The sequence below is a fragment of the Aulonocara sp. 'chitande type north' Nkhata Bay genome, linkage group LG9 (assembly GCF_057382095.1).
Source record: "Aulonocara sp. 'chitande type north' Nkhata Bay isolate Kocher_YH1m ecotype deep benthic linkage group LG9, A_spYH_male_GT1.1, whole genome shotgun sequence".
Classification (NCBI taxonomy): Eukaryota; Metazoa; Chordata; class Actinopteri; order Cichliformes; family Cichlidae; genus Aulonocara; species Aulonocara sp. 'chitande type north' Nkhata Bay.
In genome coordinates this window covers 12,315,233-12,336,186 of record NC_141352.1, presented here as the reverse complement: position 1 = coordinate 12,336,186, position 20,954 = coordinate 12,315,233, and the positions used below count along the sequence as shown (strand labels likewise).

General features: G+C 40.6%; 1 protein-coding gene across 1 annotated transcript; it reads left to right on the top strand.

Annotated features, from left to right (window-relative positions):
- The first annotated feature begins 16,854 nt into the window (after window positions 1-16,854).
- On the top strand, window positions 16,855-20,002 carry LOC147321756 (B-cell receptor CD22-like). The gene is made up of 7 exons (XM_086305895.1): window positions 16,855-16,936; window positions 17,372-17,755; window positions 18,090-18,395; window positions 18,506-18,766; window positions 18,867-18,954; window positions 19,107-19,146; window positions 19,305-20,002. The coding sequence occupies exons 1-7, from the start codon at window positions 16,855-16,857 to the stop codon at window positions 19,545-19,547; spliced, it is 1,404 nt and encodes a 467-aa protein (XP_086162021.1). The 3' UTR covers window positions 19,548-20,002.
- The last annotated feature ends 952 nt before the right edge of the window (window positions 20,003-20,954 follow it).

The following is a 20,954-nucleotide window of genomic DNA, read 5'->3' as shown; positions in this document are numbered from 1 at the left end:
TGTCACAGTGAATGGTCTGCCGGTTGGGTTGGGCCGAGGATGAATGAATTGGCAGTCCCTGGCGGTCTCTTGTTATGCACTGCCTCCCAGTCCTCAGCCAATCGGTGTGAGCCATCCACCCTGGATGCACCAATCCCGGAGGAGCACCTGGACACTCAAATTCACACATGATTACGATCACAGTCGTAACACCCCCTTTCCCAAGAATTAACATTACCCCCAAAATGTTTAATTCAAGGAGAAAGTGCTCTAGACAGGGTATCAGCCAACACGTTCTCTTTCCCTTTCTTGTAATTGATCTCCAAGTTAAAATCTTGCAATAACAAGGACCAGCGCATAAGTCTTTGATTGGAGTTGCGCATTTGGGAAAGAAACACCAGTGGGTTGTGATCGGTAAACACCTGCACAGGCAAGACACTTGACCCGACATAGACCTCAAAATGCTGTAACGTAAGGAGTAAGGCAAGAGCCTCTTTTTCAATGGTGCTATAATGGGTCTGGTGTCTGTTAAACTTTTTTGAAAAGTAGCAGACGGGATGATCTACGCCGTGACCATCTTCCTGTAACAGAACAGCGCCTGCGCCACACGAGCTGGCATCAACTTCTAGTTTAAAAGGGTGCTCAAAATTCGGCGCAGCTAGCACTGGTGCACTGCACAACCATGCTTTGGCAGATTCGAATGCCACCTGACATGCTGGAGACCAAATAAAAGGCTTTAAGGGGCTAACAAGATCAGTTAGGGGACTAACCACATCAGAAAAATTTCTGCAAAACCCTCGATAAAAACCGGCCATTCCTAAAAAACTACGCAGAGCTCTTTTTGTCTGCGGGACAGGAAAATCAACAATGGCCTGTACTTTCGCAGCAACATGGCACACTTGCCCCTGTCCGACCTGTTTCCCTAAATAAGTAATGGTGGCTTTGCCAAACTCACACTTAGAGAGGTTTAATGTGAGAGAAGATTCACAAAAACGTCTGAACACCTCAGAAAGCGTTTCCAGATGTTCTGACCATGTTGGAGAATAAATGACAATGTCATCCAAGTATGCCTCACAGTTTCTCACCCCAAACAATACCTTCTGCATCAGACATTGAAATGTTGCAGGTGCGTTTCGCAACCCGAAGGGCATAACAGTGTGTTGGAGGAAATGATCTGGAGTTACAAACGCGGAGACTTCAGAAGCTCTGGGGGTTAACGGGACTTGCCAATACCCTTCTAACAGGTCTAATTTAGTGACATATGTAGCTGAGCCGACACGATCAATGCAGTCCTCCATTCTGGGGAGAGGGAAAGAATCCGGTTTTGTGACTGCATTAACCTTTCTGAAATCGGTACAGAAACGTGGGGTGTTACCTGGTTTAGGCACCAAAATACAGGGTGAACTCCACGCACTGTTACTGGGCTCAGCTAACCCATGTTTAACCAGGTATTCGACTTCCTGTTGCATTAAAATCCGCTTGGTTGGATTTACTCGATAAGCATGTTGCTTTATTGGCTTATCAACTTCCACAAGGAAAGAGCACAGACGTCTGCCGCGGATGGTCAGAGAAAAGCAGCAAATTAGCTTCAATCAGATCAAGGATATCTTTGTGGGCAGAATCTGACAGATGCCACAGAAAAGATTCTAAGTTCTCTAACACTTCTGAGGGCATACAACTGCTCTTGTCAATCAAGTCATCACCTTGCAAAACATACAATGGTGGTGCCGAACACACAGAGACAGGCGCTATGGGAGAGGTTTTTTCAGCTGCTGCGTCCTCTTGGAAACATAGCGTTTAAGCAAAAACGCTATGTTTTTGCTTAAAAAAAGCAAAAGCGGAAGTCCCTCATCCCAGTCTTTACCTGATTCAAGGCAGTATTTGCGCAACATGGCTTTTAGGGTTTGATGAAATCGTTCCAGTGCACCCTGACTCTCTGGGTGATAAGGGCTGGATGTTTGATGTTTAATTTTTAACTCCTTCAAAACCTGGGCAAACACCTTTGACATAAAGTTTGTTCCCTGATCAGTTTGAACAACTCTGGGTAATGTTGAAATCTCCCAATTCTTTGAATCTTTGGGCTGAAGGAAGGACAATACTCGGTGTATTTATGCTCAATCAACAATCATTTATTTCCATACAATTCAACACTTAAGAGCATAAGGACCATCATGATGGGGAGACATGCCTGAAGAGGGTCACAGCAGTCTCAAAATGGTGACGGGTTGCTCAGCTTTTTATAGTCTCTAGTGGCCCCCATCTAGTCGTAAAAGCCAAAACATCACATTCTTTCTCTGTTACAGCGCCAAAGTTATGACCTCGGCAGTTGTTTCTCTGCTTTCTGTAAGGTGGGGGTGTGGAATGTGGTCTGTCTATCTCCCCTGTCTTAGACACAGAGTCTCCTGCTTACAATCTTCTCTTCATGATTCAACAATTAAGCATGTCAAGAAAACAGTGTAACACATTCACAGCAGATCAAGGATACAGAGTGATGCACATTTATCTAATGAACTAATATGTGAATATGTTCTTTTAACTCAAAAGTATAATGAGAACTAAACTACATACAGATCACACACTCTATATTAAAGGGTATAATATGATCTACAGCAGTATTCTAATTCAACTACTTTGATTACATATATAAGGTAACATATAATAACAGAATAATCTAATAATTCCCCCTTTTGATCTCTTAAAAGAGATCACTTATAACATGCACTCCAGGGTCGCAAGGTCCAGTTCTTCTTGGTCCTGAGGCCCTCTGTCCCCCTTTAACAGGTGGACCATATGTGGGATGACCTCTGTGTTCACGCAGTTCAGATGCAAGCAAAGTTAGATTTACAACCATAACAGCAGTTACAGATGACACTCCCATCACTCCCAATTTTCCCACAGCTTTATTTTGGTGTTCCAGTTTTCCACCCCCCTTTTGATGCCACCTAATACCTTTCAAATGTACTTAGACTAGAACCTCTGTCTAAGGAGCTTTTAACCTTTATTTTTATTGCTGCAGCTACCAGTGTCTTCCAGTTGGGTGATTCTCAGCTTCTTTCTTCGACCTCCGGGGTTAGACCACCCTTTAGTCATTGCACAGTTCTGGGGATTATTCTGCCCTGATTTCAAACAAAGATCTGTGTGTTTTGGGGTCACCTCCGTGTCCCCCTTTTTGCCAAGAGCCTCTCGAACCTCGTTGGTCTGGTGTTCCTGGTTTTCGCCAACCCCTTCATGGTTATTGCTGTGTTTGTGGGATCCATGTTCTCCAGGAGCCCAAACGCCATGACACTCGACCCCAGTTGCTGTCTCGGCAGTCCCTACATCTGTCTCTGCTGTGAAGGGTCCTCACATCTCCGTGTCCCCGTCTGGTGTCTGTTCCTTTCTCTGCAAGAGACAGAAAACCAAAACACCTCTCTCCCTAGCCTTGATAATCTAATATTGTTATCCATTGTTCTTCTAATGATTCAAATTTGGTTTAAAATATTATGTTCAGGACTCTTTGACCCAGGGACTTATTCTAATCATAATCTATGTGTGTGTAAAAGAAATCAAAAATTAGTGAACCCTTTCTAAGTCTAACACATTATAAGCTTAAGTTTTACCATAGCTAAATTATTAAACACAGAAATAACGTCATAAGATGTTCATAAAACCATTGTTTGATGTTCGGACTCAACTCCCCCTTTTTGACACACTCCCATGTGTCAATTCATTGGAGCTAGACAATTAAAAGAGAAGGTTAGTGACATCATATCTCAGAAAGTATCAGAAATTCTTCTCTCGAGTACCGTTGCTCCAGCCTTGTCATCCCCGAGGATCCTCAATCCCGGAAATTTCCCTTCTCCTCATGTAATAAAGTCTATCATCCTTCCATGCCCTGGTAACTGGTCCATCCAGAGCTGTAACATTTTGAAATGTACATACAACAAGCCAAACCACACCTTGGTCACACCAACCCTTTTCTGCCCTGAAGATGTCCAACGCCATCTTAGTCTGGACCAGGGTTGTAATAGTTTTGCAATTTTCATTAGTTTTTATTTTTATTTAGCTTCGACTTCAGATTTTCAGTTTTATATCAGTTTTAATCAGTTTTTACCAATTGTTTGCTATTGGGAATAAAGAAATAAAGACCTGGATGACCTCTAAATGCATGCTTCTAAATTCAGATAAAATTGATGTTATTGTACTTGCCCCTAAAAAAATAGTCACTATCCAGATGTTTACTCTGGATGACATTAACTTGGCCTCCTGTAAAATTGTGAGGACGTTCTTCTGTGGAATCAGCTCCCAGTTTAGACACGGGAGGCAGACACTATCTCTACTTTTAACATTGGGCTTAAAACTTTCCTTTTCACTAAAACATATAGTTAGGGCAGGAACAAGTAACCCTGAGCCCACCCTTAGCAGAGATGGGCTGTAATCCAATTACTTTTTCAAATAATGATTAAAATAACACTGACACTATGACATCCCGAACCTCCTCTTCATCCCCCTCGACTGGTGGAACTGACGTAACATCTTATGAAGACTCTAGAGCGGCTCTTCCTCAACCTCCTCCGACCACAGGTACAACATGCCCAGGACCCACTACAGTTCGCGTACAAGGCAGATGCCATCTTGTACCTCCTACACAGAGCCCACTCACACCTGGACAAGGGAAAAGACACGGTCAGGATCCTGTTTCTTGATTTTTCCAGTGCCTTTAATACCATCCGGCCCTGTATGCTTCAGGAAAAACTGAACAGGATGGAGGTGGACCCCTGCCTGGTGGCTTGGATCTCCGACTACCTCACCGACAGACCACAGTACGTCAGGCTGAAGGACATCATGTCTGACACTGTGGTTAGCAGCACAGGAGCACCACAGGGAACTGTGCTGTCCCCTCTTCTCTTCACCCTGTACACCTCTGACTTCTGCTACAACTCTGAATTATGCCATATTCAGATGTTTGCAGACGACACAGCCATCATGGGGTGTATCTGGGATGACCAAGAAGAGGAGTACAGGAGTCTGGTGAGGAACTTTGTCACATGAAATCACACAAACCACCTGCAACTCAACACCTCAAAGACCAAGGAACTGGTTGTGGACTTCGAGAGGTCCAGACCAGGTCCACTGCCGGTTCAGATAGAGGGGAGGTGGTCAACACATACAAGTACCTTGGGCTGTGGGTGGACAACAAACTGGACTGGTCATGTAACATGCAACCCCTGTATAAAAAAGGCCAAAGCCGACTGTACTTCCTCAGGAGGAAGAGGTCTTTTAACATCTGCAGGAAGCTCCTGGGGATGTTTTACCAGTCAGTGGTTGCAGGAGTACTTTTCTATGCAGTGGTGTGCTGGGGGAGCAGCACAGCAAAGATGGACTCGTGCAGGCTGGAGAAACTAATCAGGAAGGCTGGCTCTGTGGTTGGCATGAAGATGGACACTCTGGTGACAGTGGCAGAGAAAAGGACATTAAAGGAACTGCTGGACATTATGGACAATGCTGGGCATCATCTGCACATGGGCATAAACAATCAGAGGAGCCTATTCAGCGACAAGTTGCTTCTCCCAAAGTCAAAGCAAACCCAAACAGACTTAAAAACTCCTTTGTCCCACACGCCATCAAACTGTTTAACTCCTCACTGGAGGGGAGAGGGAGGGGAGACAGGGGGACAAGGAGGGGGGAACAACTGAGCTGTAGTGCTTTTTTACACTGTGCAATATTTGCAGTATTTTTTTTCTTATATTTGACTGTGCAATATAGTCACTCAAATCTGCAATCCTATTTATACATATTATATATTCTGTATATATATATATATATATATATATATATATATATATATATATATATATATATACATATATATATATATATATATATATTAGGGGTGCAACGATACACAAAATTCACGGTTCGGTTCGGTTCAATACTTTGGTGTCACGGTTCGATATTTTTTCGATACAAAAAAAAAATGTTCATGCCTTTTTAATTTGTCATTTATTAAAATTATAAATATATATTTTAACACAAAAGTACAGTTTTTAAATTTAACCCTAACCCTTGTGCGTGTTGTTTTTTAGCTCGTCATATTGCAGCCACAGAAATTCTTTTGTCCATGAAACCATAAAGCTGCACTTTCTTTTTGCCTCATAGTCTGATTTGTCATAACTTCTCCGTTTTGTGGTAAGCTTTTCTTTGGCTGTCACTTCTTCACCCTGACCTGTCTTATTTGGCTCAGCAGAACTAAAATATATATCTGTCTGTGAAGGTTCTCAATCATCCAGGTCATCGTAGTGAAATATATATCCTGCCGCACTCACATAAGCTCAGCGATTCTCTGCGCGATCAACCTCTCACATGTTTAAGCTGCGGGAGATTTCACTTGTCATGTTTGCATAGTAAGCTAACAATTAATAAGACGATGTCAGAGGAATTGGTGCACAAATTATCATCACTCACAGATCAGTGCTGTCGCTCTCTATACACAGTTCGCGCGATTGCAAAGTGAAAGCAAAAAAACAAGCGCAAATTCAAACACGATTTCAATATGTCACATATTGACAGTGGCTCACCCAATGACATAATTACCCAGCTACATTTCTGAAAGAATGCAAAAGCATTGACATATATTTTTCCTTCCTACAATAGCCCGACAGGCAGGGGAGAGATAGCCCCGGGACGTCGGGCTAGCGATATTGCGAGCCCTGTATCTGATTGAGGAATCACTCATCTTTGGAAAAGAGTTTATTACAGAGAAATGTCTCTTTCCAAAATAAAAGCTATACTATCCGTTTCTTCTGGGCTATATTCTCAGCAGCATATTAAACATATCAGGTCTCCATAAGGAGAATCCTGTGCTAACAGCTGTCTAAATGACTCGGCTAAAGTTTGTAGCATGCATGCTTGTTTTTGTCTTTGCACTAGGATGATGTCGGTGTAAATGTGCAGTCATATTCGTTGTGTTCCCACTAGTGCTTTCAGGTTAATCTCATTGAAATAACCTTAACGCCACAACACGGCAAATCTCCGTTAACGAGCTACCCTATACAGAGGGGCTAGACGGCCAACACGTTAACGAGCTAACTGCGCTAACACACTAGCTCCCACCCATGTAATTGAGCATTGCATGGCACATCCAACATACTGTTTTACTTTAGTCCATGACTCGCTTACCTTCAGGGTCATACGTCACATGAAAACCAAAATAATTCCAAACGCCAGATCTGAATGAGGGTGGGGAGGTCCACTTCTGTCTCGCTAACTTGCCCTGCGCTCTTCCTTCTGACCATCCTGTCTGTGTTGAGTGCTCAGTGAATCTGCGTTCGACTACTCCGCCTAGGCTGCACTCTCGAGCCTAGGCGGAGTAGTCAAATGCAGATTCACTGAGCGCTCAACACAGACAGCATCGTCAGAAGGAAAGTTGATAAAATAAATTACAAATTTTGTATTGTTCTTTTTTTTTCTCCCCTTTGGTTTTCTTTCTTTCTCTCCCCCTCTTTCTTTCATTCTTTCCCCCTGTCCTATCCCACAGTCATGTCTGTCCCGTTTGCAACTGAAAATAAAATAAATTCATAATTATAATAAAGGTCAATCAAATGGACCAATATGATGATCCACTTAAAATAAATCCTCTTGGCATCTTTCTTGGCCTCAAGACAACAATTCTGATGGCTATAGATCCAAACGGGACACAAAAAAAAAAAAAAAAAAAAATTTGAAAATTTTTTTATTGTTCGATACATATGCGTACCGAACTGAAAGCACTGTATCGAACGGTTCAATATCGATACGAATATCGTTGCACCCCTAATATATATATATATATATATATATATATATATATATATATATATATATATATATATATATATATATATATATATATATGTATATGTGTATATCTATCTATCTATCTATCTATCTATCTATCTGATTGGCTGTCTGTCTGTCAAAAGTAATAAAACAAGTTTTTAAAATATACTTTTTCATTTGATTCAATTTTATATGATGGATTATGCAGAAAAAGTAGAATTGGGCTAAAAGGTCTACTGATTTATTATGTACTCAGTTGTGTATCATGTTTTTAAAAAGTAACTAAGTAATAAAGTAACTAATTACTTTTGAAAATATTCAGTGAAGTAACAGGATTACTTTCTTGGAGAAGTAATTAGTCAATAATTACTATTTTCAAGTAACTAGACCAGCACTGTTCCTCAGTTAAGTTGCAATAGCCTAGGTTGCTAAATGTTTCTTCTCACATTTTTCACTCACTATGTGTTTATACACCACTCTGCCTTTAATTATGAGTCATTAAGTTCTGGCTCTCTTCCACAGTGTCTTTATCCTTTCATCCTTCCATCACCCCAAATGGTCACAGCAGATGGCTGCCTCTCCCTGAGCTGGAGGTTTCTTCCTGTTAAAAGAGAGTTTTTCCTTCCCACTGTCAAAGTTGTTGTTTGGGCTTTCGTTCTATTATTATAAGGTCTTTTCCTCACAGAATAAAGCATCTTGAAGCGAGTGTTATTGTGATTTGGCACTATATAAATTGAACTTAACGGGAATTGAAAAAGGAGTGGACAAGACGTGCTCAGTGGCTCCTGCCAAGTCCATCAGCCACCTAAGTCTCCTACCATTCATCCACCCAGATGCTCTCTGAGGTCTGGGTGGATGAATGTGATGAGGACTAACTCTAAGCTTTATCAAAACAGAGGCCTAATCTTACAACACACTGCTTAGTTAAAGCACATCAGCTCCTTGGTGGCAAATTGCGATATAACAGCAGACTAGTGGATCAGAAGGTTCAAATTAGTTAATAATCTCTAGTGATTTAAGATACATTAGCTAACGCTTTTAACACTATTTGGAGAACAAATAAAAATAAGCAGATTTTAGATATCAACCTGGGTCAACACACCTGAATCAAATGATTAGTTCAGGCCTCTGGAGAACTTCAAGACAGGTTGAGGAGGTCATTGGCCATTTAAATCAGCTGTGTTGGATCAAGGACACATCTTAAACCTGCAGTACACTGGCCCTTGAGGCCTGGAGTTGGACACCCCTGTATTGGGCGATTGATGACCCCCCTGTGTGAGAGCACTGTAACATCATGATATCAACAACACTGGACGTTCTATCCTGTACTGACGTCAGTAGACAACTTAGGAAAATATAACATTTGATGACAATGTTAGTAAATAATACTAAGATGCTCTGTGATTACTACTATAAATATAATTATTTTTAAGGGTCCTCAAATTAAATTTCCTCTAGCACAACCAAAATGGTTTAAATTCACTTATAGTTGTGATTAAAACTTTCAAGTTTAAGGAAATCATAATTTTCCTCAATTACTTGTGTTTTCATAGCTCCACAAGACCTGTGCAGCTACTTGCCTGCTGTATGATACTCTGAGTTATAAAATCTGTAAAAGTCTGCAAGCTTGGAATAACTCAAGTTACAGTTTTTTTAATTGGTTTGGCGCAGTTTTCACAAGCAATTGGTACATTTTCAAAACTTTTAGTACTTATATCACAACAGATCATCAAAAGTGCACGTTTTTCAAACATTTCAGCATATTTTCAATTGTGTCAGTACAATACACATTATGACAAAATATCCTTTTCACTACACAAAATAAGTGTTTCATCTAAATAAATGTTTTGTTCACAGTTACTGCCTTTCATAATGTTATCACTATCAAATTTTTGATTTGCATCTCTTATTATTCAGTTTAATACATTTGTCTATCATTTAATTCAACTGATCTTAATGTTTAATCAATGAATCCTTCATTATGTCCATGGATTTTCAACTTGACTGATTGTTGTCTGGTCATTTGTAAGTTACACATTGCTGCAAGAGCTTTCAATCTAGAAATACTAATTGCTAATTGTTTCCCCCTGATGATCACAATTAGTTACCATATAAGTAGAACTGTGTTTGAGACTTTGCACTGTTCAAATATGGAGCAGGATAGACTCGTAGGGAGAGGAAACCTTCATCGAAGAGGTGGTGGTGCTCCTCGACAGAGAGGTGGGCACAGACAAAGAGAAAGAGGTGGTGGTGCTCCTCAACAGAGAGGTGGTCTTCAGAGAAATGTAGGCAGAAGACAACGCACCATCATCTCTAATGAAGTCTGGGCCATCATTGTTGACCATGTGGTTAACAGAGGCTTTACCATGGCTGAGGCTGCCAGGTTGGTACAGCCTAATTTACAAAGGTCAACTGTCAGCTCTATCATCAGAACTTTTCGCCAAGAAAACCGGTATGTCTGCTATAGCAACTTCACTTCTAAAATATAGTACTCTATTGTATAGATGAACAACATGTAATTGTCAGTTTACAGTAATGTAATTTGTAATACTTCAATATTGACAGCATATGATTGTCCTCAGAATTAACAGGAGACAACCTGGTGGTGGTCTCCCACGTGTTTTGACTGACCAGCAGGTGTTGGCTGTGGTGGAAATGGTCAGGGCAAGGAATGACATACGGCTGTCTGAAATCAAACAGGCTATTGAGAACAGCAATGACACCTTCGCCAATGTGCCATCAATTAGCCTTCCAATGATTGCCCGGCTTTTGAAGAAGCACCAGGTTTCCATGAAACAAATTTACTTGGTTCCTTTTGAGAGGAACAATGTCCGGGTGAAACAACTGCGTTCAGAATATATTCAGGTACAACACTAAACTGGCATGCAATTACTGTAACAGTACTGACAACTATTAGTTGTAAAAAAACAAAAACAAACCTAAATTATCATTTTAGAGGGTGATGGAGCTGGACGCTGCTGTGAATCATCACAAGTATATTTTTGTTGATGAGGCCGGTTTCAATCTGGCAAAAACTAGACGCAGAGGACATAACCTTATTGGACAAAGGGCTACCGTCCAAGTCCCTGGACAACGTGGGGGAAACATCTCAATGTGTGCAGCTATATCTGAAGATGGTGTGGTAGGCTGTAGACCAGTTCTACAACACTGAACACCTGATAGTTTTTTGTTTTTTTTTTAAATGAACTGGAGCAGGCCTGTCAGGGAGAAGACATCGTCTATGTTGTTGTGTCAGGGAGAAGACATTGTCTATGTTGTTGTGTGGGACAATGTCAGCTTCCACCATGCACAGCTGGTTCAGGAATGGTTTCAAACACATCCTTGCTTCATGACCTTCCATGATCTTCCACCATATTCCCCTTTCCTCAACCCAATTGAGGAATTCTTCTCTACATGGAGGTGGAAGGTGTATGATCGCCATCCCCATGAGCATGTCTCCCTTCTTCAAGCCATGTGTGAAGCTTGTGGTGATATAACTGCTGGGCAATGTCAAGCCTGGATTCGTCATGCCAGGGGATTTCTCCCACGGTGCCTGAACAACAAAGACATCCACTGTGATGTTGATGAAAATTTATGGCCCAATGTTAATGACCGGCTTGATTAATTGTGTAAAAGTGATAAAAATAAAATAAAAATATATTGTGCATATGTAAATGACTTGCTGTTTTTTCTTACTTTTTCGTGTGTGTGTGTGTATATATGTATATATGTGTATATATATATATATATATATATATATATATATATATATATATATATATATATATATATATATATATATATATATATATGTATATATGTATGTGTATGTATATATATATATGTATGTGTATGTATATATGTGTATGTATATATATGTGTATGTATATATGTGTATGTATATATATGTGTATGTATATATATATGTGTATGTGTATATATATATATATATGTGTATGTATATATATGTGTATGTATATATATATATATATATATATGTGTATGTATATATATATATATATATGTGTATGTATATATATGTGTATGTATATATATATATATATATATATATATGTATATGTATATGTATATATGTATATATGTATGTATGTATATATATGTGTATGTATATATATGTGTATGTATATATATATATATATATATATTCCAACAGTGTTCCAACATTCGAAAGAAGGGACTGCTATCACAGCTAGAGATTGACGAGGTACAATATAAATGCTACGGCAAGGAGGAGTCAGGACGCCAGGTCAGGGGGGAGATATCATCACCCCTACCCAAGATTGGGTACATAGCCCCAAGTGCGATAGGAGAAGGATCGTTGAGTGCGAGAGGAACTGACCTGAAAAATAGGATCATGGCCAAGCTTGAAACCTGGATCCCCCGTAGCCGGTTACCAAGATTACGTGAAGTACCCTCAGAAGGTCTGCTAGATGATGTTAATGCAGCACTATGGACGATACCTACAACCACGATTACCGACACTAACAAGCTGATGTACAATACGGCAGCAGTGATCAGTGAGCCTTGAACAGCCACAAGGGGCAGTACCCTCCATGGAGAAGGAGGCTAGAGGGCAAGATCAAAGTAGGAGGTTAGCCAACTAACGGAGTTGCAGAAAGGTGCGGCAAAGAAGGTGCATAAGAAATACAGCAAACTGTCCATACCTGAGGCCTTGAAAACTGCCAAGCAAAGACTCACAGCCTTGGCCAGCTGCTTGAGAAGGTACACCAGAGAGATAGAAGGCAGGAGAATAAACCAGCTGTTCTCCACAGAACCAGCAAAGGTGTACTCTCAGTGGCAAGGGAACAATAAGAGAACAGCACCACCAAGGCTGGAGACGGAGCAATACTGGAAGAGCATATGGGAGAAGGATGCAACCCATAACGGCAATGCTCAGTGGCTAGTGGATCTGAGGGCAGACGATAGCGACCTCCCTGAACAGGGTCCAGTAACCATCACAATGGCAGATATCCAAGAAAGGGTCTCCAGTATGAAGAGTTGGACAGCACCAGGGCAAGGTTATTATCGTTAACGAAAACTAACGAAATAACGAAAACTAGAAGTGAAAAAACATTTTCGTTAACGGAAATAAAAATAAAAACAAAAAAAGGAAAACTAACTAAAACTGTAATGAGTGTTCACAAAACTAACTAAAATTAACTGAATTTATATCAAAAATGCGTTTAGTTTTCATTGATGTGTGCGTGTCATACAATAGTCAAAGGTGAAAATGAAGTTTAGTTTCCAGATTTTTTTCTTGCTGTGTCTCATTATGCCAGCAGGTGGCCAGTACGTTAGTCGAGTCGTCTGTGTTGCTGCTCCGTCCAAGCGCAGAATCATGTCAGGAAAAGTCGGGAGAAAGCGCCAGAGTCCAATTTGGGATTACTTTGAATATGACTGTGTTTTGGATAAAGCAAGTGTCTTGTAGTGGAAAGAGACAAATTATGAGGGACATTTCTAAAGGGCAAAAAATCCCACAAACCTTAAAGTGCGCTTGAAAAGCTCGCACAAGAAGGCTAACCTAGCTTAACTTGAGAAGGTAAGGGAGCACACTCAACCCTCATCCCCAAAAACAGACGCTAACCCCAGGCAAGGCAGCGTGATGCATCCCGAGACAACAGGACTGGGATATCTACATAACTGTGTGAGTCAATTGTCTTCAAAAAGTTTATCAATTCACTTGAACCAAAATTATGAACACCCGGTGCTGCAAGAGTTAATAGTCTCATTGGAGCCAAGATATACATTTTATAGTTGCCTGGTATCAATGGTTGTTCATCTGCCTTTATTTATTTATTTATTTAAAGAACCCATAGGTGGGAATGTGAGTTGTCTGTCTCTGCGTGTTAGCCCTGCGACAGACAGGCGACCTGTACAGGGTGCAGGGTATGGTAGCTGGAATAGCAACATACCCAAGGATAAGCAGAAGAGAATGACTGATATGATGAAACTGGGATTTTGTTACAGTTAATTATTGCAAACACAACTAAAACTATAACTGAAACTAATCAAAACTAAACTGAAACTAAGGATTTTCAAAAAAATAAAAACTAAACTAAACTAGCAAACAATTGGTAAAAACTAATTAAAACTGATATAAAATTGAAAATCTGAAGTCAAAACTAAATAAAAATAAAAACTAATGAAAATTGCAAAACTATTAAAACCCTGCACCAGGGCCCGACATGGTTCACGCCTACTGGCTGAAGAAGCTGACTGCACTCCACGAGCGTCTGGCAGCACAAATGAACCAGCTGCTAGTTAACGAGAGACACCCGGAATGGCTAACCGAAGGTCGAACGGTCCTGATCCCCAAGGACCCCAAGAAGGGACCGGTCCCATCCAACTACCGACCAATAACCTGCCTCAGTACTACATGGAAGCTCCTGTCAGGCATCATATCGGCTAAGATGAACAGGCACATGGGTCAATACATGAGTGGGGCACAGAAAGGGATTGGCAAGAATACCAGAGGCGCAAAACACCAGCTACTGGTAGACAGAACAGTCAGCTGAGACTGCAAGACCAGACTGACCAACCTGTGAAGGCCTATGACTCAATGCCCCACAGCTGGATACTGGAATGCTTAGAATTGTACAAGATCAATGGGACCCTAAGAGCCTTCATCAGGAACTCAATGGGGATGTGGCGTACAACACTAGAGGCCAACTCCAAGCCCATAGCACAAGTCACCATTAAGTGCGGGATCTACCAAGGAGATGCTCTGTCCCCACTGCTGTTCTGCATAGGCCTGAACCCCCTCAGTGAGATCATTAACAAGACTGGCTACAGATACCGACTGCGGAACGGAGCAGTTGTCAGCCACCTCCTGTACATGGATGACATCAAGCTGTATGCCAAGAGTGAACGAGACATCGATTCACTGATCCACACTACCAGGCTATACAGCAATGACACTGGAATGTCATTCGGACTGGAGAAGTGTAGTCGAATGCTAACAAAGAGAGGGAAGGTAGTCAGAACTGAGGGGATTGAACTACCAGAAGGCAACATTGCAGACATAGAGGACAGTTACAAGTACCTGGGGATCCTGCAGGCAAATGGGAACCATGAAGAGGCCGCTAGAAAGGCTGCAACCACCAAGTACCTGCAGAGGGTCAGGCAAGTCCTGAGGAGTCAGCTGAACGGTAAGAACAAGATCCGGGCCATCAACACGTACGCCCTGCCCGTGATCAGGTACCCTGCTGGGGTAATAGGCTGGCCAAAGGAGGAGATAGAAGCCACTGACATAAAGACAAGAAAGCTCCTTACCATGCATGGAGGGTTTCACCCCAAGTCCAGCACCCTGAGGCTGTACACTAAGCGGAAGGAAGGGGGCCGGGGACTGGTGAGTGTCAGCACCACAGTCCAGGATGAGACAACGAACATCCAAGAATACATTGGGAAGATGGCCCCAACTGACCGAGTGCTCAGTGAATACCTCAGGCAGCAGAAACCCAAGAAAGAGGAGGGAGACGAGGAACCATCATGGAAGGACAGGCCCCTGCACGGTATGTACCACCGGCAGATAGAGGAGGTGGCTGATATCCAGAAATCCTACCAGTGGCTGGACAAAGCTGGACTGAAAGACAGCACAGAGGCACTAATCATGGCAGCACAAGAACAAGCTCTGAGTACAAGATCCATAGAGGCTGGGGTCTATCACACCAGGCAAGACCCCAGGTGCAGGCTGTGTAAAGATGCCCCAGAGACAATCCAGCACATAACAGCAGGGTGCAAGATGCTAGCAGGCAAGGCATACATGGAACGCCATAACCAAGTGGCCGGCATAGTGTACAGGAACATCTGTGCCGAGTATAACCTGGAAGTCCCGAGGTCAAAATGGGAGATGCCCCCAAGGGTGGTGGAGAATGACCGAGCTAAGATCCTGTGGGACTTCCAGACACAGACGGACAAAATGGTGGTGGCTAACCAACCGGACATAGTGGTAGTAGACAAACAGAAGAAGACGGCCGTAGTGATCGATGTAGCGGTTCCGAATGACAGCAATATCAGGAAGAAGGAACACGAGAAGCTGGAGAAATACCAAGGGCTCAGAGAAGAGCTCGAGAGGATGTGGAGGGTGAAGGTAACAGTGGTCCCCGTGGTAATCGGAACACTAGGTGCGGTGACTCCCAAGCTAGGCGAGTGGCTCCAGCAGATCCCGGGAACAACATCGGAGATCTCTGTCCAGAAGAGCGCAGTCCTGGGAACAGCTAAGATACTGCGCAGGACCCTCAAGCTCCCAGGCCTCTGGTAGAGGACCCGAGCTTGAAGGATAAACCGCCCGCAGGGGCGTGCTGGGTATATATATATATATATATATATATATATATATATATATATATATATATATATATATATATATATATATATATATATATATATTTTTTTTTTTTTTTTTTTTTTTTTTGTTATGCCTGAACATAAGTGTAATATTTGCTGTGTAAAGTTTTACAGTTCAGTTACACTCATTCATCACCAAGGACAATTTGAAACGCTTGCCTTGTATTATTTGCTCCTGACTGAAATGATTGGTATAAGTACTAAGTTGAAAAAAGATCTCACTGTTTTGTTTGGGTGATTAAAGCAAATGTTCTCAGAATATATCACAATGATCATATGTTCTGCAACAATGATTAAGTGGAATGAAAATATGTGCAAATACAATGAACTCATGACATCAGATTTGAAAGAATGACTAGTGGTGTTACAAATGTGATCAAATGTGAGTTTTGTACTGAGAGATTTGAAAATGCACACTTTAGTTATGAAAATAGTACCAAACCAATTAAAAAAAACTGTAGTGAAAAGTATTTGCGTGTGTGGGTTATTTTGACAGGTAATTTTAAACTTTAAAAATCTATCGCCTGACTTCCTCTATCACAGGATATTAGCAAACTGATTGTACTTTCGCAGAATATTTCTCAACACCTATAGCAAATACGATCAAGCAAACTGACATTGCACTTTCTTAAACAGTATGTCCTCTTCTGTGCTTCCTTATTCTAACAACAGTTAGGCGATGTGTTCCCCTGTAATTCTGGTTAAGAAATTATGTTCACTGTAAAAACCTCTCCTGAGCTGTGTGTGAACATGGTGATAGTCGGCATGTTACTGATGGTCCTCTTTGTTTCAGGTGAGCTGTTTGTTCACTATAAAGGCATTATTGGATTCATTTAAATCATTATCAGCTTTAAGGAACAAAATTAAAAGGCTGATGGAGATAAAGCTTTGTTTTTTCATACTGTTCATAGTCTGACAGGTAATTGAAATACTTTTTGTTACCAACAGAATCAAAGACATGTTGTTCATGTTACAATAGATTATATTTCAAGCAACAACTATGTAATTTAGCATCATTAATCAAAAAGGGCAAATGGTGAAAATGTGACTGTCACTTCTGGATGATCTATTATAAATTTAATTTTACATAAACAATTATTTAATTTTAGGAGTACTTTGATTAAAGTTTACATCTTAAGTCCTATGGAGGACAAATTAAAATAAGACAAGTTAATGTTTGTAATAAAATTAATTAATTAATAGGTTAGTTGTGACACTGTGTTTACAGGTGCTTTGGCTAAATGTCCTGATGAAGCAGCAGTCTTCATAAATGCATCAAAGAAGCTGGAAGCACTGAGCGGATCTTGTTTGCAAATCCCATGTAGCTTCAGACCCAAAGAAGAACAGAAATTTATCAGCACAAGAAAAATTATTGGAGTGTGGATTAAAAATCAATCCCAATTTGGCAAATATCCAAACAATGTGATCTTCAACAGTAGTGCAGCAGTTAACATCTATCCAATGAGTATTACTGGGAACCTGAGTCAGAGAGACTGCACCACTCTGTTTTGTAATTTAATCACCACATACACAGACACATACTTCTTCAGAGTAGAGAGTGAACCATTCAAAGCAACAGCTTCTTGTGATCCTCTTCAAATAACAGTCAGAGGTGAGTGATTTTGAGTTTTTTATTAGAATTATATTTTTACTTTATTGGGTTTATTTGACTTGCCTTCAGTTAAGTTTCATCAGCATTTGTTGAAGAAATATTACATTTCAGTCATAATGATTGTCCCAGAATACAGTTTAATATTGGTCGAATGTTTTATTATTAAGCTAAAAAAAATACTTTAATAAATAAATACTCAATAAATCATGACTTTATGAAATTAATAAAGTTATATGTAAATTTAAGATAAGATGAGTGGTTTAGAGATTTTAAACACTGGTATAAACTGCAGTGTGCTCTGTAGTGTTAATATGTCTGTGATGTGAAACCACAGATTCTCCTTGGAGGCCCAATATTACAATCCCAGGTGATCTGAAGGAGAAGGAGTCTGTCACTATAACCTGCTCAGCTCTCACTCCCTGTCCACACTCCCCTCCTCAACTCACCTGGAATCTCCAACAAGACTCTCACAACAAAATAGAGGAAAACACAGATGGAAGCTTTACAACTAAAATCCAGCAGAACATCACTCTGTCAGACACACATGATGGAAAGAAGATCAACTGCTCTGCCAGATATCCTGTGAACCAAGGAAAAGACACCAAGACAGCAGAGACAGAAGAGACTCTCAGTGTTTCATGTAAGAAAATCAGAATTTGTAGTTGGATCCTGTCAACATAGCATTTGATTCATTGGGAGGTCCACTGTTTAGAATGAATAATGGTGATTTCTGTCAATCTTTTTCTCCAGATGCTCCTAAAGACACCTCAGCATCCATCAGTCCATCAGGTTTGGTGTCAGCAGGCAGCTGGGTGAACCTGACCTGCTCCAGCAGAGCCAAACCTCCAGTCAGAAATTTCACCTGGTTCAAGAAGAGCAGAGATGGAGCTGTGAAAGTATCTGAAGGAGAGATTTACAGCTTCAGTGTAACAGATGGAGGAGTTTATTACTGTGTGGCCACTAATGATCTGGGTAATCAGACATCAGCAGAGATTAACGTGACTGTTGGAGGTAAAAGCCACTCATGTGTTACATGCTCCTGTTTCTTTTTATCCATTCAAACTCCAAACTTTAAAAATAACTTCAGGTAGTAACCTTTGTTTTTCTTTAGGAGACACACTGTGGCTACTTCCTGGAGTAATCATTGGGATCATTGTTCTCGTACTTATAATTCTCCTCTGCTTGATCATCTTTGTTTGGTAAGTATCACACATCAAAGCAGAAAAACACAATTAGCTACTCTCACAGATATTTTAGCTACACATTAAAAATTTCTGTTTCAAGCTTAACTTTGTTCACATATATTTAACATACACAGAGATAATTTTTTACTGCCTCTTGTGTCTTCCAGGTCGTTAAAGTCAAAGCAACAAACTCAACAACAGATTCTGGTAAGGAAATTACAAAGAAAAAAAAAATTCTAGCTGCAGGGTTACTTGAATGTTTTGGCGATTACAGCAGTAACTTCATCAGAGCAGTCTATTTATTTAATAAAACATCAATAAGAATGAACCTAATTCACCGAGCTTTCTGTTTTTTAACTCTATAGATTCAAATAAATGAAGAGCAGAAGGTTGATGAACCAGCAAGTAAAAAGGAAGAAGAGGAAGAAAACATCCATTATGGAGAGATCAGCTTCTCCACACTGGCATATGAAGCATCGTCTAACTCAGTGCGGGACAGTGGACAGCAGCAGCATACGGTGTACGCACAGATCAAAAAGCGAGAAAAAAGCTTAAAACAAAGGGCTCACGGCCAAGAGGAACTCTACGCTGAGGTGAAGAAAAAATGAGAACTGTTGTGAAATAATTTTACATTAACATATAAATACACACATGGTGCCTGTAAATGTGTCATTTTCACTGCCTACAGTTCAGTGAAGTAAAACAACTAAAATCCCATTCCATGGCTTTTTTATGTCCTATTTTCCATGCTAACTTTACACGGCTGTTTTCAGATGATTAACTGTGTTCATGGCAAATGTGACTAAATGAGTAAGTGAGAAATTGCAGCACTCCAAAAAAAGAACTAGTTTTACACAACAACAGATGCTGTTCTGCAAAACTAAAACTTAAAACCTCAACATACTGTCGCTTTTTTTAAAAGTATATTTTAAGTTATTATGTTCCTAAAGTATTTGCATGCTGCTACGCTGTGTGAGCTGTTGTTTGATTTTGTCAGTTGCATTTCTGAAGTTCTGCTTCCAAATTGTTTTTGTGGCACGCCCCCTGAACTAACAGGTCAAGATGGCAGCACTGAATCTAAACAGAATTAAAACTGTAAACTTTGAATCTGAACTACCATTGTTCTGTATTTTGTCTCACTAAATAAGCCATACGCAGAGCATTGATCAGGCTCTATCCGTTAACGTGTTTTTTAGAAGTGTTATGCTGCATCACTCCAGATACACATCAGTCCAAGTTCCAACATCTGAGTTCCCAGATGTCTAAAATGCAGCACTGGAACCACAAACCAGTATTCCCATTCATGCTGGTGGGCATTTTCTTTTGGCTTCTCCAGGGTAAGTTTAACACTGCCGATCTGCATCGGGTAATCTAAATGTTCTCCTGGAGAGTTGGAAAGGCAAAGAGGAAATGGAAATGCACGCAATAGGAGTGTCTTTCTCTGGCCTTTCCATGTATAGTTATCAGTTTTCACTGCCAGGGTAGTTACAGCATAATGCAAAAATGTTCAGTGCAAAACCTTTTGTTCCCCACTACCTGAACATGGCATTCAAATTAAAATTCCACTAAGCTGCTGTGAATTAAAGAGGCATTTAGCAGCCTCACCCTCTTAGAGAGCAAAATCAAAAACCTTTTTAAACTCTACAATGAACTGGTTTTGGTAATCATTGGATTTGTGCTCAGGCAATGCTTGGGTCAGTTTCAGTGCAGAAGTGCATTTCTGTCTTTGTGTAGCACTGTTCAGCTGGTCTGGACATCAGTGCTCAACTAACAACCTGTGACTCTGCTAGTACTTCACAACACTGATGTGTAACAGCTGTGTGTACAGCTAATGTTTGGGCAGATCACTCTGTCATAATCCCAGTAAATATGAACCCAAATGCACGACTCAGACACCAGAAACAATTTAACAGTTTATTTTTGGAAAACTAAGAACTTACAGAGTCTGGGCTTCTGAACTGTCGAGAAAACAGGAAACCAGAAACAGAAAAATTCAATGTGAATCTATGTGAAAA